This window comes from Malaclemys terrapin, chromosome 7 (genome assembly GCF_027887155.1).
Source record: "Malaclemys terrapin pileata isolate rMalTer1 chromosome 7, rMalTer1.hap1, whole genome shotgun sequence".
In the NCBI taxonomy this organism is placed as follows: Eukaryota; Metazoa; Chordata; order Testudines; family Emydidae; genus Malaclemys; species Malaclemys terrapin.
Window position 1 is genome coordinate 122,512,558 of NC_071511.1, and position 14,144 is coordinate 122,526,701.

The window sequence follows — 14,144 nt, forward strand, 5'->3', positions numbered from 1 at the left end:
AGTCGCTGGCTAGGCAGCCCTGCTGTCAGACTGTGAATGCTAGCAGCTGATTCCTTCCCACCCTTTGGGGACAACCAGCAGCACAAAAGACTCATTTTCCTTTTTCCTTTCAGGAGAAGAAGTTCGTCAGTATCTAGTTGGACCTCAGGGGCCTCCAGGCCCGCCTGGACCCGGAGGAGATGGCTTGTCTCTGTCACTGAACTATGATGAGTTGACCAGCCGGGTTATAAGCTACATAACAAGTAATGATCCTTTTTAGTGTGTGGTTCTCTATTCTTTCCAAGGGCCTGTTCAAAAAGCCATAGAAGTCAATGGCAAGGCACCCATTGACTTCAGTGGCTTTGTACCAGGCCCTAAGTGAAGGCATGTATTGCTGGTGTATATATAGTGACGGCCAGCACAGAGGTCTCCTTAGAGAAACTTAGAAAAGAAGTTGATGATCCAGTGGTTAGGTTAGGACTCAGGACACCTGGTTCAGTTCCCTGTTCTGCACCTCTTACAATCAGGCCCTGAATGACTGGACCCTATTAACCACACCGTTCCGGGGAAAAGCTGCTTTTTGTCATTCTAGTTGGCAAATGGTTGTTCAGTTGAAACCCCACCCGAGAGGCTGCTAATGCCCTCTAGGAGCAGTTCAACCCGTGTGGCCAAGTTTTACTGGCAGAAACATTTTGGCAAAGCAAATTTGAAAGCTGTGAGCTACCGGTATTTGCAGAAACCAAATTTTAAATCCACCCATTTGCGCTGAAAGCATGACGTGCTTATCCAATCAGGGAACAGGGGAATAATACCATGTGATTCATTGGCTCAATCACAACCAACCCACACAGGTTGAATATGCACGATCAGTCCATAGACTAAGAGATTTAGAGAGATACTTGGTGAGTAAATATGAGGCTATTCCAGGAGCAGAGAAAGAGGCTAGATTCACAATGGGTGAAATTCCCATCTGGTGACGAGGGCCAGCACAAGACCTATGCATCAGCTGAGGCCTGATTTGAATGGATCGTAAGTGGTACATAGGCCTTAGCCTTGGATTGACCTGCCTGGAGGTGAATTTCACCCTACAGGAATTATTGGTTGTAAATTAGCCACCCAGCTCTGTTTGTCCCACTGTGATCGTGATCATGTTTCAGTGGCACATGTGATGTTTAGCCTGCCAATGTCGCTGTTATCCTCACATCTAAATGTTTTTAATTTCCTAGATAATGGACTCAGTATTGGGCTCCCGGGACCCCCTGGTCCTCCAGGATTACCCGGCACATCTTACAGTGACCTAATAGCTTTACTCCAAGGTAAGCCCTACGTGTCAGACTCTGCTAGCCACATGCCAGGTAGTTAGTCAGTGATATTCTTTTATAGGCTGATATACACTGATAGATTCCTACAACCAACAGCTGAGGGAAAAGCACACTTTTCTGGGGGAGGAGGTTATTACTAAACTCCTCCCATCCAACCATCATCTATAGGAGAGTCTGTTGGATTTCCAGTATCACCTGTCATCCTGGTTAACCCTCTCTAACCTCTGATGAGCAGTTCTACTCTGCTTACAGACATGCTGTTGCACTGAATGAATGTCACAGTTCCATCAAACTCAAGGAATCCCTAATATACTGTGTATGGCTTGTACCCAGTCAAACCCATGCGTGTCTCCTTTGGGCTCTTGCTCCATCTGATGCTGTGGAGATCGGCAGGTCAGGGGGTTCTGACCGGAATCCCACCTCTGTCTGAGAGCTCAGTAGGTGTCTGTTCCATGTGAGGACTGGAAACACAGACAGAGATTGCCCCCAACCCTCATCAAACTATGGAGTGACGAGTGGAGCCTTTAATGCTACTGGACAAAGCAAATACAAATCTGGTCCCTTGTTCTGCACCGGGATGGACCGACCACAGCACAGGCCTCTGCGCCCAGTCGTCGTCCCGGTGTCGTCAGTGCAGCGTGCGTCTGCGCTGGCAGTTCCCGCTGCAGGCCATTCGCAGCACTTTCTCTTGGATTCCCCACACACTCCTACTGCAAATAGAAGTGCGGGAGTGAAGCCCGTTCATCAGCAGAGATGTTACTGCCAGGGGAGCGACGCTTTGGGTGCAATGGGGTGGAAGCCTTGCAATGACTCTTTCTCTTCCATTGTACTTCCAGGCTCTGAATTTAGAGGCATTGTTGGACCTCCAGGGCCACAGGGACCCCCTGGAATTCCAGGCAGCTCTTTCTCCACGTTCAGCCTAGAGGATGTCACCTCTTACCTGCAAAGTAAGGAGTTTGCTCTTCTCAACAGCTGCTGGGAAGGGTTTGGGCCTGCAGAGGAAATGGCATTCAGAGACGGCAGGGAGATTTAGGCTGCAAGTTAGCTCCCCAGGAGATTTGGATTAGTCATGCCCATTAAATGGGACTGAATCCCCAGGCAGCTTGCAAATCTCATCCACGTCTGCGTTTCAGGGCACAAAGAGAGGTGGAATTTGGGGTTGGAATCTTGAAACAATCAAGATTCCAAAACTAGTGTAATTGCCAGCTCACCTTCCATTCACAAAAATATTATTTCTCCCCATCCCTACTCTCCCAAGGTGTGGGATACGCTTCTGTCTCTGGACCACCGGGACCCCCAGGACCTCCAGGGCCACCAGGGCCACCAGGTCTGTCAGGAACTGGCCACTTCTCCTACACTGACAACGTGCTGAGCGACACATTTAGGAGCGAGCTGATCCAATATCTAACCAGTAAGGAGACTTGGTATCTGATGGCAATCTCACCACCCACCCACTCCGCTTACTGTTGGCTCTGGTCAATGTTATAGTCGGCAAGTCTGATCTATGACCTAGTAGGATTCGCTCTGGGTGAAATTCACTGCAAGGACTAGGTACCATTTAAATCCCCCAAAGGCTGAAGCAGGACTTAAATGGTGCCTTGTCCCTGCGCCAGACCTCTGCCCCGGGCTGAATTTCACCTTTTGCACCTTATCTATTCTGCACCAGACTGGGGCCTAACACAGCCTCTGGTGATCCCGAGATGCAAGGCATTGGCGAGGCAATGAGTGTTCACTTCTGTTATATCTAAAGGTGGACTTGTTATATGTTTTTTACTGTCATTTTTTATGGGGAAGGCATTTTCCTAACGAGCAATGGAAGGGGGTATGGGTCTAGTGGACTGAGCCAGCAGCAAGTACACCCTGAACCCAGCCTTGCCTCTGTCCTGTTCTGGCAAGTCGCTGAGGGCACCCTTTGAAAAAGTGTCTTTTAATCTGGGGAGCCTCCATCTTTGGGCTCCTTGCCTCAGTTTCCCCATCTGGGGCTCAGGCTACCGGCCAGCCTCCTGGGGCAGTTTGCAGATGTAATGTGAAGTGCGTTGCCGCAGGCTGCATTCTGCAGACAAATCAGGTTGCAGACTCTCCGCCACTACCTAGCGTTCCCAGGCTGTTGGCCACCAGTGCCAATGCCCCATGGACTCTGTCCTTGGGAAGCAGGGTGCGTGTGGCATCTGTGTGTCTGTCTGCTAGCACCATCAGCGCTGTTGTGTTTTGCAGGTGATGATGTTCGAAGGTTCATCTCGGGGCCTCCCGGGCCCCCGGGGCCTATGGGCCCACGAGGGCCAAAAGGAGATAGCGGCCTCATGGCTGGGTCCCATGGAGGATCCCAGGGTGCAGAAGGATCGTACCGTGGCGCCATGGGCAGCGATGGGTCATACGGTGGCTCAGTGGGGGCAGACGGATCGTACAGTGGATCCCTGGGAGCAGAAAGAACACAGAGGAGATCGATGAGTTCGAGCGGCTCCTACAGCGAGTCATTCACCGGATCGCTGGATTACAATGAGCTGGCACTCCGGGTGTCGGAGAGCATACAGAGTGAGTGGGAAGCCTTCTCCCGCTGCATGGTGAAACCTCAACTCCCTCCCCCCCATGCCCTGCAAAGCCCATCTACCACCATCCACCACTTTCCCTTCCTACCCCCCTGTGCACTGCTGGATGCAGGTCTCTCCTGAGCCCATCACCACTGGGAGCAAGGCCCAGATCTACTGAGCCCTGCCACCAGCAGTGCAAAGCACTGACCTGCTGAACCTGCCAACCTGTGAGTCCACGGCGAGGTTTGCTGTGCTGGAGGAGAAAATCAGACTCAGTGACGGTGCTACTTCTTCTCCTGGGTCAATCGGAGCAAATGACTGCAGAGCCACAAACACTGGGTGCAGATTGATGTTTGAATTCTTTGCCAATTAAACACCAGCCAGAATTAATTGATATTCATTATTTCTAGCAATAGGCAAGGGACAGCGCTCACCTGCCCGGGGAAATGAAAATAACCTGCTCAGATAAGACACTGAAATGCATGGCTCTGGGGGATTTGCCTCCCTCTGTCTTGGGGTGAAATTGACCCCTGTGCAGAGGTGCCAGTGCAAAACCAATGCACCACATAAGTCCCTCTTAAATCCTCAAACTCGGGCTCGCAGGGTAGCTGGGCTCTTGTGTTGGTCCCCCGCACAGGGGCCGTTCTCTGGCGATTTAGAAGGGAAAATAAAACCGCACTCTTCCAAGATGTTTAATACAAACAATAGCGCTGGCTCCACAACCGTGAAATCCCATGTAGCGCTGACCTTCTAAGATTCATCTTCTCCTGTCGGAAGAGAGTGTCTCTAACAGGATCTCAGGGTTATTCCATGGAATTCACCCTGCAGGGCTGGAGATATGTTAACAGGCCAGTATCCTGCCATTCAAATCATCGTAGGCACAGTGCTCGTCTGGCTGAAGGGGGTTTTCTCTGTGTCCTGCTATTTTAAACCCTGCGTTTAATTCCCCAGGCCGAGGCCTCCTCCGGGACATGGTCACTTACGCTGCACAAGGTCCGCCAGGACCCCCAGGGCCGCCTGGGATCAGCAGGGTGTTTGCAAACTATGGCAACGTCACCGAGGACCTCGTGGACTTCTTCAGAAGTAAGAGACACTTTGGTCCCTCCTTGGTCATCCCAGAGCATCGTGTGTTCTCGCCCTCTCCCCTCGCTGGCCCAGCTTTGCTGGCTGGGGTGCTCAGCGAGGGTGGGGTTCCCAGTGCTTCTCTAATTGGCAGCATCCCCTGGCCCTTGCATACTGCAAGAGTAGGAACCAAAATTCTTGGTTACCTGTGCCACAAGCAAAGGGAGGAAATATACCTATTGCATAGAACTGGAAGGGACCCTGAAAGGTCATGGAGTTGAGTTGAGCCAAGCTCCTTGCCTTCACTAGCAGGACCAAATACTGATTTTGCCCCAGATCCCCAAGTGGCCCTCTCAAGGATTGAACTCACAACCCTGGGTTTAGCAGGCCCATGCTCAAACCACTGAGCTATCCCTCCCCCCAACAGAAAGACTTGTTCCCTCCTCTACCTCCCTTGCTGACCAGCACAGGGTCAGGAACAATCCAGCCTTGAGTCAGGACAGCCACATTTGTCCATCACGTTTTGTAAAGCCCTTTACAACAGCCTTAAGGGCAAGCCTGCACCAGCTCTGCAGATTCCAGCTGCATCTATGTATGTTTAGCTAAGACCTCCCTACTCAGTTTTCCACCTCAGTGATATGAGAGTGGCTCAGGCTCTGCTCTCGATGACATCAGTGTGGATCCGGAGAAGCTCGGCTGAAGCCAGCGGGATTATTCTAGAGCAACATCAGGGGAAATGAGCTCAGAGTCTGGCTCAGTGTCTCTTGAACGTACAAAACCATAAAAAAAACCCCAAACAGCCCGTCCAATACTATTTAAACTAGGTAAATGTTCCAGAAAGCCTTGATCTGAGTCTCATTTCAATGCTGTTCAGTGTTACTGAAACAAGAGTAAGGGCCTGTTTGCTAGCACATCCCACTGATGCTCTTATTCATTTTCCTCTACAGCATATGGTACCATCCCAGGGCCACCTGGTCCGCAGGGAGAGATGGGCTACCCAGGGCCCAAAGGTAAGACCTGCAATCCTGCTGCCTCCTGGCCGTCAGTTCCCATAACCTCTGGCAACCAGCTAACAGCACAGGCTCTGTGAAGCAAGGTTTCCCTGAAGCATGCATCCTTCTAGTTGAGCATTACATATGCCACCTTCAGTATCTGATCCCTAGTGTCATCCTGGCCCTCGTCCCTCTCGTCCCAGCCCACTTCTTGCTGCAAGCAACTGGGGATTGACCTGCAGAATAACCATGACAAAATGCAAACACGTTCCTCTTGTTCTTCCAGGTGAGGCTGGACCAATGGGGCCTCCAGGACCCCAAGGACCCAGGGGCCCGAAGGGGGAGAAAGGAGAGAAAGGTATGAACATCCTCCCAGAGCAAGATGGGAGCTCTGCACTTCTCGTGGGTAGTGAGAGAGCAAAATGTCTTCTGGTGGCTTGAGTAAGGGACAGGAGCCTGGGTTTGAATCCTGGCTCCAGCGCTGACTTTCTCTGCACCCTCAGGCGAGTCGCTTGACCTCTCTGCCTGATGGAGAAGCATCCACCCCTCTCACCTACACAAAGCCAGAGTAAATAGCTGGGGGCAAACTATGCAGAGCAAATAAAACAAAATCCACTCCTGTCCTTTGTCAGGGAGCCCATCCCTGGGCTATAACAGAGGCAGCAGACATGGAGTCCTCCCGTACATAGGGATAAGCAGCCACTAGGGGATGCACATAACCACAGTCTCAGTGGCCATACTGCTCCCTCTCACATGCTCCCAACCCTCCTCTGAAGGGGGCTATGCAGAGCTGGCACAGAGCCATCATTTTCAGCTTGTCCGCCCCACCATGTCCTTTTGCTGCACTGAGAAACTTCCCTGGTCTAGCCACTGATGGCTGAATTTTAGGGAGCACCTTTTTGCATCATTCCTTTATATTAACACTCCAAAGTAACTCACACGTGAAGGAATCCTACAGACATGAAAGGCCTTTCCATTGCTGAATTCTAACCCCTGGATTGGTATGGCCAGGAACAAGGGGGGAGGTCTGTATAGGCCAAAACTACCTCTCGCCATACAGTAGATGTAGTGTAGGATAATGGGCGTGTTCACAAAAGGTGAAACTAAGACCCAGACAGACAGGCTGCACGCAGCCCTGGGCGCTCAGATACCATGGTGATGAGCAACCTGATGGAAACCTACATAAATAACCACTACCTAAACCCTGCCATAAAGGCTTAAATGTTGCACATGCCCTCTGCACTGGGGTGAATGTCACCTGGAGGGCATATTCTTACCAACAACAAAGGGTAACTATTCATCTGAAAGTGAAAGGTAGGTGAATGCTGAGTTGTCACCAGAACCACCAATCTCCTGTGACAAATGAAAACCTCACTGTGTCTTTTCGATACACAGCATTTCACACACTCGCTCTCCGTCTCCCTCTCTCTCTTAGGTGAACAAGTATTTGTTGGCAGACGAAAAAGAAGAAGCGCTGGGGTCTAAGTTAAGCACCAGGATCAGTATTCCGTACCGCGGGATCCACAACCACCATGTTGGAATCCAGTAGAGAATTAGCCTGATCTTTATTGGCTTCCTGCTAGAAAACCTTCCTAGTCAGTCAACTAACCACATAGACTTGGTAGTTCAGGATGTCTTTTTTTTTTTTTAATTTGATGTTGTTGGGCTTTGAATGACTCTAGTTTGTACGTGTCCAACACAGAACTACCAGTTGGGAATATGCTCCCATTCATTCGCAGTGCATTAACCCCACACACACTGTCTGCTGATGAGACGTGTATTCAAGTTCCCGCATTCGTATCTTAGGTCTTGTAAGGACTTCCTTTGTCACCAATCCAGGTGTCCTGCATTAGGGCCAGACTTAGTTAAATACAGTGAAACCTGCTTTAACCAACTACTCAAGCCTCCTGGAAAAGAAAAATCCAGTATCCTGGAGATTAAGGCGGCGAGCAGTTTTTCTGACATTAGAATCGGAGCCAAGGTTTTGAACTGAAGCTTGGACAAAAGTGATTGGGCGGCTTCGGTAATCACAGAAGTAGGTTGTCTCAAGACACTGGGGTGACATCCTTCATACAGGTTTCATTGTACTTCCTACCAGTCACTGTTGAATGGCTATGGAGCGTCTCTTCATTCTGCTGCGTTCTGTAGCCATGTTGGGTGGTCTGATCAGCAAGCGCACTTAATGAACACAGCAATGGAAGGAACTAGGCCAAACTTCTGCAGGGATCTGGATTTCTTGGAGGGGAAGCAGGTGGGTGGGGGCAATTGTGGAATTCTCTGTATCTGTCAACAAAAACATTTTCTTGGCATCGCCCATAAATGCATTTGGCGTTTGTTAAGTCCATGTGATTATGCACCAGAAATGGCTACCACATCCTGTCCTTTTATAGGCCAGTGGTACAAAGGGAGTTCATACGACACTACCACATATTGACATACATACACACACAGGGTGGGCGCCCATACACTATGCAGGTCACATTGCCAAATACGCTTTTAATTTCAATTGCTAACAGCATTGCCAAGATGGGAAGGGTGTGGGGCGAGTTCGAACTTAAGCACTTTTGTTAAAACATAATTTGTTGATTTTTAAACAAAATATTTTTATATGGTTCTTTTTTATGGTGGGGGGGAAATATTGCATTTTTAATGTAAACCTCCCAATTAAAGTGTGTTTTTAACCCTGTGTTCTCCGGAGCAAGCCTACATTTGGAAATCAGCACTAGACTCAGTGTCACAATGGGTAGACACATCTAACGACGTCAGGGTACATTGTCTCAAACAAAACACAACACAGCATGCGGCGGGATGGTAACTCTGGGCCCATCTGAAGACCCAGGCCTGTTTTCTGCACTTCCCATCTCATCATGGAGAATTATCAATGTGAGCTTTCTTTGTGCCAAGCGGTCACTGTCCTAATTGATTGTACAGTGAACAGTCAACCTCAACAGCCAACTGTCTGAGCACATGATTTCCATTAATGTTAGCACATGGCTCAAGGGGAGAATGGCCCCCTTTGTCCCGCTGACATCGTCTTCATTTCTTCAGCAATCTGATTATTTCAAAATCTTAAATTTATCACATCATTGCAGGGCTAATTTGGCGGGAAAAGGGCCAGCAAAACTAGCCATGTGATGGCTTAACTAGAAGGGCTCTATGAACTACAGAAATTAAAGCGCCAGTCATTTTAAGGCTGAATTGTATGCAGTTTTCCATTTGACACACACAGTCTCACTTCACCATTTTAATTGTGGGACACTTCAATAGCACCCCCCCCACACACACTGTCTGGGAGGGTATACTCACTTCCAGACTTACCCTGTGGATAATCCCAAGGATATATGCTAGCAAACGCTGATTTTCTTCCATTTAAAGGTGTTAGACTGGAACTGGGAGCTTATCTGCTAGGCAGGTTTGGTATCTGAGCTTCATAGACCAAATCATATATCTTACTGAAACCAACCTTATTTTCATTCAAAGCTTAAACACCAGCCATCGGTGTCATTCATTAACTCTAGTGAAAGGCCATGCTACAAAGCAGATTTTAGCTGGTCCATTTATTTCCTGTGTCACTTTGTTCTGAGGGTTTGGCACAAAGGCTGTGTTGAACAGGCCGGCTTTCTGAATACACAGAAGCTTGCAATGTTTTTAAAGAAATAAAGTCTACTATTGGGTTGTACACACAATGCCTGTACTTGATAAGCTGAGCCCTTCCCTTTGTAATAAAATTCCCTTTAAAAATGTCATTTCGTGTCATGTTTAACTACTGCAACAGTGTTTTTACTGTCATACTTGGCAAACCTACCAAGCTCCTCGTGGCAGGGGTGCTGATGAGAGCCATTGAACCAAACTGTAAACCTGGTGGAAACCACTTCAAGCCAGGGGATGCACCAGCACCCCTAGTTCCAACACCTATGCCTCTTGGTATGGGAGAAAGTTTTGTAGCTTCCAAAGTGGTTTAACCAGTGAAATTCTGCAGCCATAACCATAAACAGAGCGAGAGAGATGGCTGTTTGGGGACCTGTAACACTGAATTGCCTCGCTCTCAAACAGCTTTCAGTTATCCTTTAACTACACTGCTCTGGAGAGGGTTTGGCCAAGGGCCGGGAGGAAGAAGCTTACCCAAGATGGAAAGGCTGGTTGGGTGGCTACAGTACTTGGCGTGGCCATTCTCGACTCAGGTGCGGCCTCCCTGTGTGAACTGGGTCATGCCACTTCCCCTACCCTGTGCCTCAGGCCTCCTCCCCCTGTACAACAGGGCTAGTGATCGAAGTCACAGCCCAGTACCTGGGCAGGTCCATGCCCATTAGCCACTGCCAGGCCCCCAGACTTAGCCCAGGGGGTTCATTTGTTCTGCCCATGCCCTGGCGCTAGGGTTGCCAGGTGTCCGGTTTTCCTTCGAACACCAGGGCGAAAAGGGACCCTGGCGGCTCCAGTCATCACCGTTGATCGGGCCATTAAAAGTCCAGTCAGAGGTGCTGCGGGGCTAAGGCAGACTAGTCCCTATCTGTCCTGGTGCTGCATTGTGCTCCAGAAGCAGCCAGCAAGTCTGGCTCCTGGATGGGTGGGGGGGGGGCGCATGCATCTCTGTGCGCTGCCCCCGCCCCGAACACTGGCTCCGCACTCCCATTGGCCACACTCCCTCCGCACTCCACATCCCTCAGCCCCACCCCCTCAGCCTAGAGCCCCCTCCTGCACCCCAAACCCCTCATCCCCGGCCCCAGCCCTGAGCCCATACTCCCTCCCACACCCCAACCCCCGCCTCAACCCGCAGCCCCCTCCCACATTCCAATTCCTTGGCCCCACCCCCCCAGACTGGAGCCTGCACGCCAAACCCTTCATCCCAAGCCTCACCCCAGAGCCCACACTCTCAGCCAGAGTTCTGACCCCCTCCCACACCCCAACCCCCTGACCCAGCCCGGAGCCCCCTCCTACACCCTGAACCCCTCATTTCTGGCCCCACCCCAGAGCCTGCACCCCCCCCAGTTAGATCCATCACCCCCTCTAGCACCCCAACCCCTTGACCCAGCCCTGTGAAAGTGAGTGAGGGTGGGGGAGAGCGAGCCACCAAAGGAGAAAGCATGTCTGGGAGCAGGGGGCGGGACCTCAGGGAAGGGGCGGGGCTAGGGTGGTCAGTTTTGTGCGATTAGAAAGTTGGCAATCCTAGCTGGAGCCGGGGACCAGCTGTGACTAACACGTCCCTGTAGCATTTGGGGGTGGGGGGGGTTTGACCAGCGGCTCGGCCATGCCGCCTGGTTTCCCCTCGTTGGCCACTACAGGTTGCTGCATCAGTGTCTGCTCGCTGAGGCCCTGAGGGCGAACAGGGGAGGTAGGCGCTGTGGGCGGGCCACATCCCACCAAGGAGAGCGGGGTGCTGGGGCAGAATGAGGGGGAGTTTGCTGGGAGGAATGAGGGGGTTGCCTCAGGCCTGCGGGGGGGGGGGGGGAAAGGAATGTGGGGGTTGCTTGAGGGTGAGGGAGTTGCCTCAGGCCTATGGGAGGGAATATGGGGCTTGCTGGGGGGGGCATGTGGGGCTGCTGGCGGGATAAGGGGCTAGAGGGGAATGCTGGGCCATGCTGGCATGGGGGCTGTTGCACTCTGCTGCACTTTGGCCATGGAATGGGGTCAGAACTTGGGGAAACTCCCACAGGAAGCTTGAGACAGCCCAGGGGCTGCACGAGGGGAATTGGGATGTCCAAGTAGGGAGGAAAAGTGGGGAGGTGCTTCCCCTTTCATTGGTGTGCGCTCCTGTTTGTGGTTCTTTTCAGGTTTTCTGCTGTGAGACGTGCAGTCAGCCTGGCCCTTGCAGGAGGGATGTGTTCAACTTCTGGGGAGTTTAGAAATCAGGATCAGTCCCCAAAACACTAATTATTTTAAATCTCATGATTTTTCAGCAATTCACATTTTAAGGGATTTGTTTTATGATTTTTACTGAGGTGGTTGGTAATAATTGTATGTGCGTGTAGGTGTAGGAAGCAACAGAGGGTCCTGTGGCACCTTTGAGACTAACAGAAGTACTGGGAGCATAAGCTTTCGTGGGTAAGAACCTCACTTCTTCAGATGCAAGTAATGGAAATCTCCAGAGGCAGGTATATATCAGTGTGGAGTATATCGTTATCTGATATATACCTGCCTCTGGAGATTTCCATTACTTGCATCTGAAGAAGTGAGGTTCTTACCCACGAAAGCTTATGCTCCCAGTACTTCTGTTAGTCTCAAAGGTGCCACAGGACCCTCTGTTGCTTTTTACAGATTCAGACTAACACGGCTACCCCTCTGATAGGTGTAGGAACTGCCCTTGACACTTTTTGGCTGCCTCAGGACATTGTCTGCAGAGCTTTTCATCTGTAGATCATTGGTATTAATCTAGCCCAGCTCAGTAGGCATTTGCATGTAATGGAAGTTTGGTGGGCCCTATATGACATGAGTTTGATGGGTCTCTCTGCTCCAGCTTTCACGATACAGAGTGCAAAGCCTGCTTGTTAGTAATTGTCAGACACACCGGAAAGCCCAAGAACCACATAGGCCATGGAGACCGCTTGAAGCTGTGGATTAATTCCCAGGCTAAAGCATGCTGACAAGGCAGGGTGTGGGAACCTTGCTCTGCTTCTCTCCTGCAGTGGAGCTCAACCAGGGTCTTTGTTTACCAGTGCTGTGGCCGGGTCGTCTTTCGCCATCAATAAATCCACACTACTGTTTAAAGCTAAAGTTTGTTTCTATACAAATTATTTGTAAAGATGCAAACTAGCTCATGAAATAATTTGCATAGCACATCACAAAGGGAGCTGCGCAAAACGTGGGTAGCTGGGTGTAGTATGTCTGACACATGTCCGCTATGCAGAGGAGTGCTGCGGGCACTGATGTTGCTGTATAAAATCTGAACAGATAGTGGAGCCGTCACACTCAGTTGGGGAATGATGACCAAGCTGCAGCCAAGGTAACGCATAAAATGTCACCTAATTGTTTTGAAAACTTCCCATGCATCTGACTCCTTCATCCAGCACTTGCACTTGGTACAATCTTTGTTTTGGCTCATGCAGGAGTATGTCTCGACAAACGGTGTGTTTGTATTTACAGAAGAATTATTGCAATATTCTACAGGTAGCTGTGGAATCAAATTACTTAAAAAAAAAACTGATGAAAACCACTGTCTGACCAGTACTGTTTGTTTATTCATTCATAGATTGTTGACCTATTCATTCATCTCATGGTGATGTCCCTGCATCCTTCACCTAAGGCAAAAATAACTTGGTTTGCAGTTACATAAAACATTCAACAAAAATTGTGATGAGACAATGTCATGTTTGATTCGCTCCTTGATCTATGCAGTGCCCTTTGTGTGTTTTATTTACCATAGACAAGCACCGTTTGCTTAGCTTTCTGGGCAGACACAGTGACATAAATGTTTGTATCAATTCAGGCGCCTGATTTTTCATCCTCAGTCTCCACTTTCTGGTAGTATTAAAAATAGATAGAAAAATAAATGGAAGTCTAGATTTTTTTTTATTTTCTCCGGAAATATTTTCTATCAGTCCAAACTGATGTCGTCCTCCCACATTCTGCTCATCTGTCAGGTAGACTGACCAATAATCAAGACTTTTTGCACATGCTATTCTTCCATGGAGATCCAGGACAGTACTTTGCCTACGTCCCCAGGAAAAGAAAGCAGCAGAAAGAGGCCCTTCACGTCTCTTGGGGGATCCGCAAAATGACAAGGGGCTGGGTCCCAGTGTTAGAAATCAGAGACACAAAAGATCTCAGGACAGCCAGGTCACCCCGCTAATGTTTCATACAATTTGATATTCTCCACTGTTTTGAGCTTTTTAATTTTAACTAAGTATGATGACAGTGTTTCCATCGCTACCCTTAGTAGATCATGAACTCTCATTGGTGGATATGGTTTACAAAACTACACCTGCAGAAACCAAAAAACCCACAACTCCACCAAAATAGCCATCTGGTTTGATAATCAGCTCAGAGAGAAGCTTTAGTTAGGACTTGATAAATATAGATATGAGTGCTGTGACTATGATAGCATAGGCAAATTATGTGTGCTATGCTATATCCTCTGCTGGGGAAGGAGACCCTGGTGGGACTAATTGTACTTGCTAAGTAAGTGAAGAACTGTTGTAAATAGAAGAGGCCAACTGAAATGTTCAGTTGCAGGTCAAATTTGCAGGGCTGGCTCTAGGCACCAGCAAAAGAAGCTGGTGCTTGGGGCAGCATGGCCGGCGCCAGAATGCCACCCCTGCCGCCCCTAA

The 14,144-nt window shown here is 49.6% G+C and overlaps 1 protein-coding gene across 1 annotated transcript in view; it reads left to right on the forward strand.

The window, feature by feature from the left end:
- Window positions 1–9,629, forward strand: part of COL17A1 (collagen type XVII alpha 1 chain) — a 65,582-nt gene extending 55,953 nt beyond the window's left edge. Inside the window, exons 49-57 of the mRNA XM_054035821.1 lie at window positions 114–242; window positions 1,206–1,295; window positions 2,138–2,248; window positions 2,560–2,712; window positions 3,516–3,833; window positions 4,781–4,912; window positions 5,839–5,901; window positions 6,170–6,241; window positions 7,319–9,629. Of these exons, the coding sequence (XP_053891796.1) occupies window positions 114–242; window positions 1,206–1,295; window positions 2,138–2,248; window positions 2,560–2,712; window positions 3,516–3,833; window positions 4,781–4,912; window positions 5,839–5,901; window positions 6,170–6,241; window positions 7,319–7,368 (1,118 nt within the window). The 3' untranslated portion in view covers window positions 7,369–9,629. The remainder of the gene's footprint in view (window positions 1–113; window positions 243–1,205; window positions 1,296–2,137; window positions 2,249–2,559; window positions 2,713–3,515; window positions 3,834–4,780; window positions 4,913–5,838; window positions 5,902–6,169; window positions 6,242–7,318) is intronic.
- The last annotated feature ends 4,515 nt before the right edge of the window (window positions 9,630–14,144 follow it).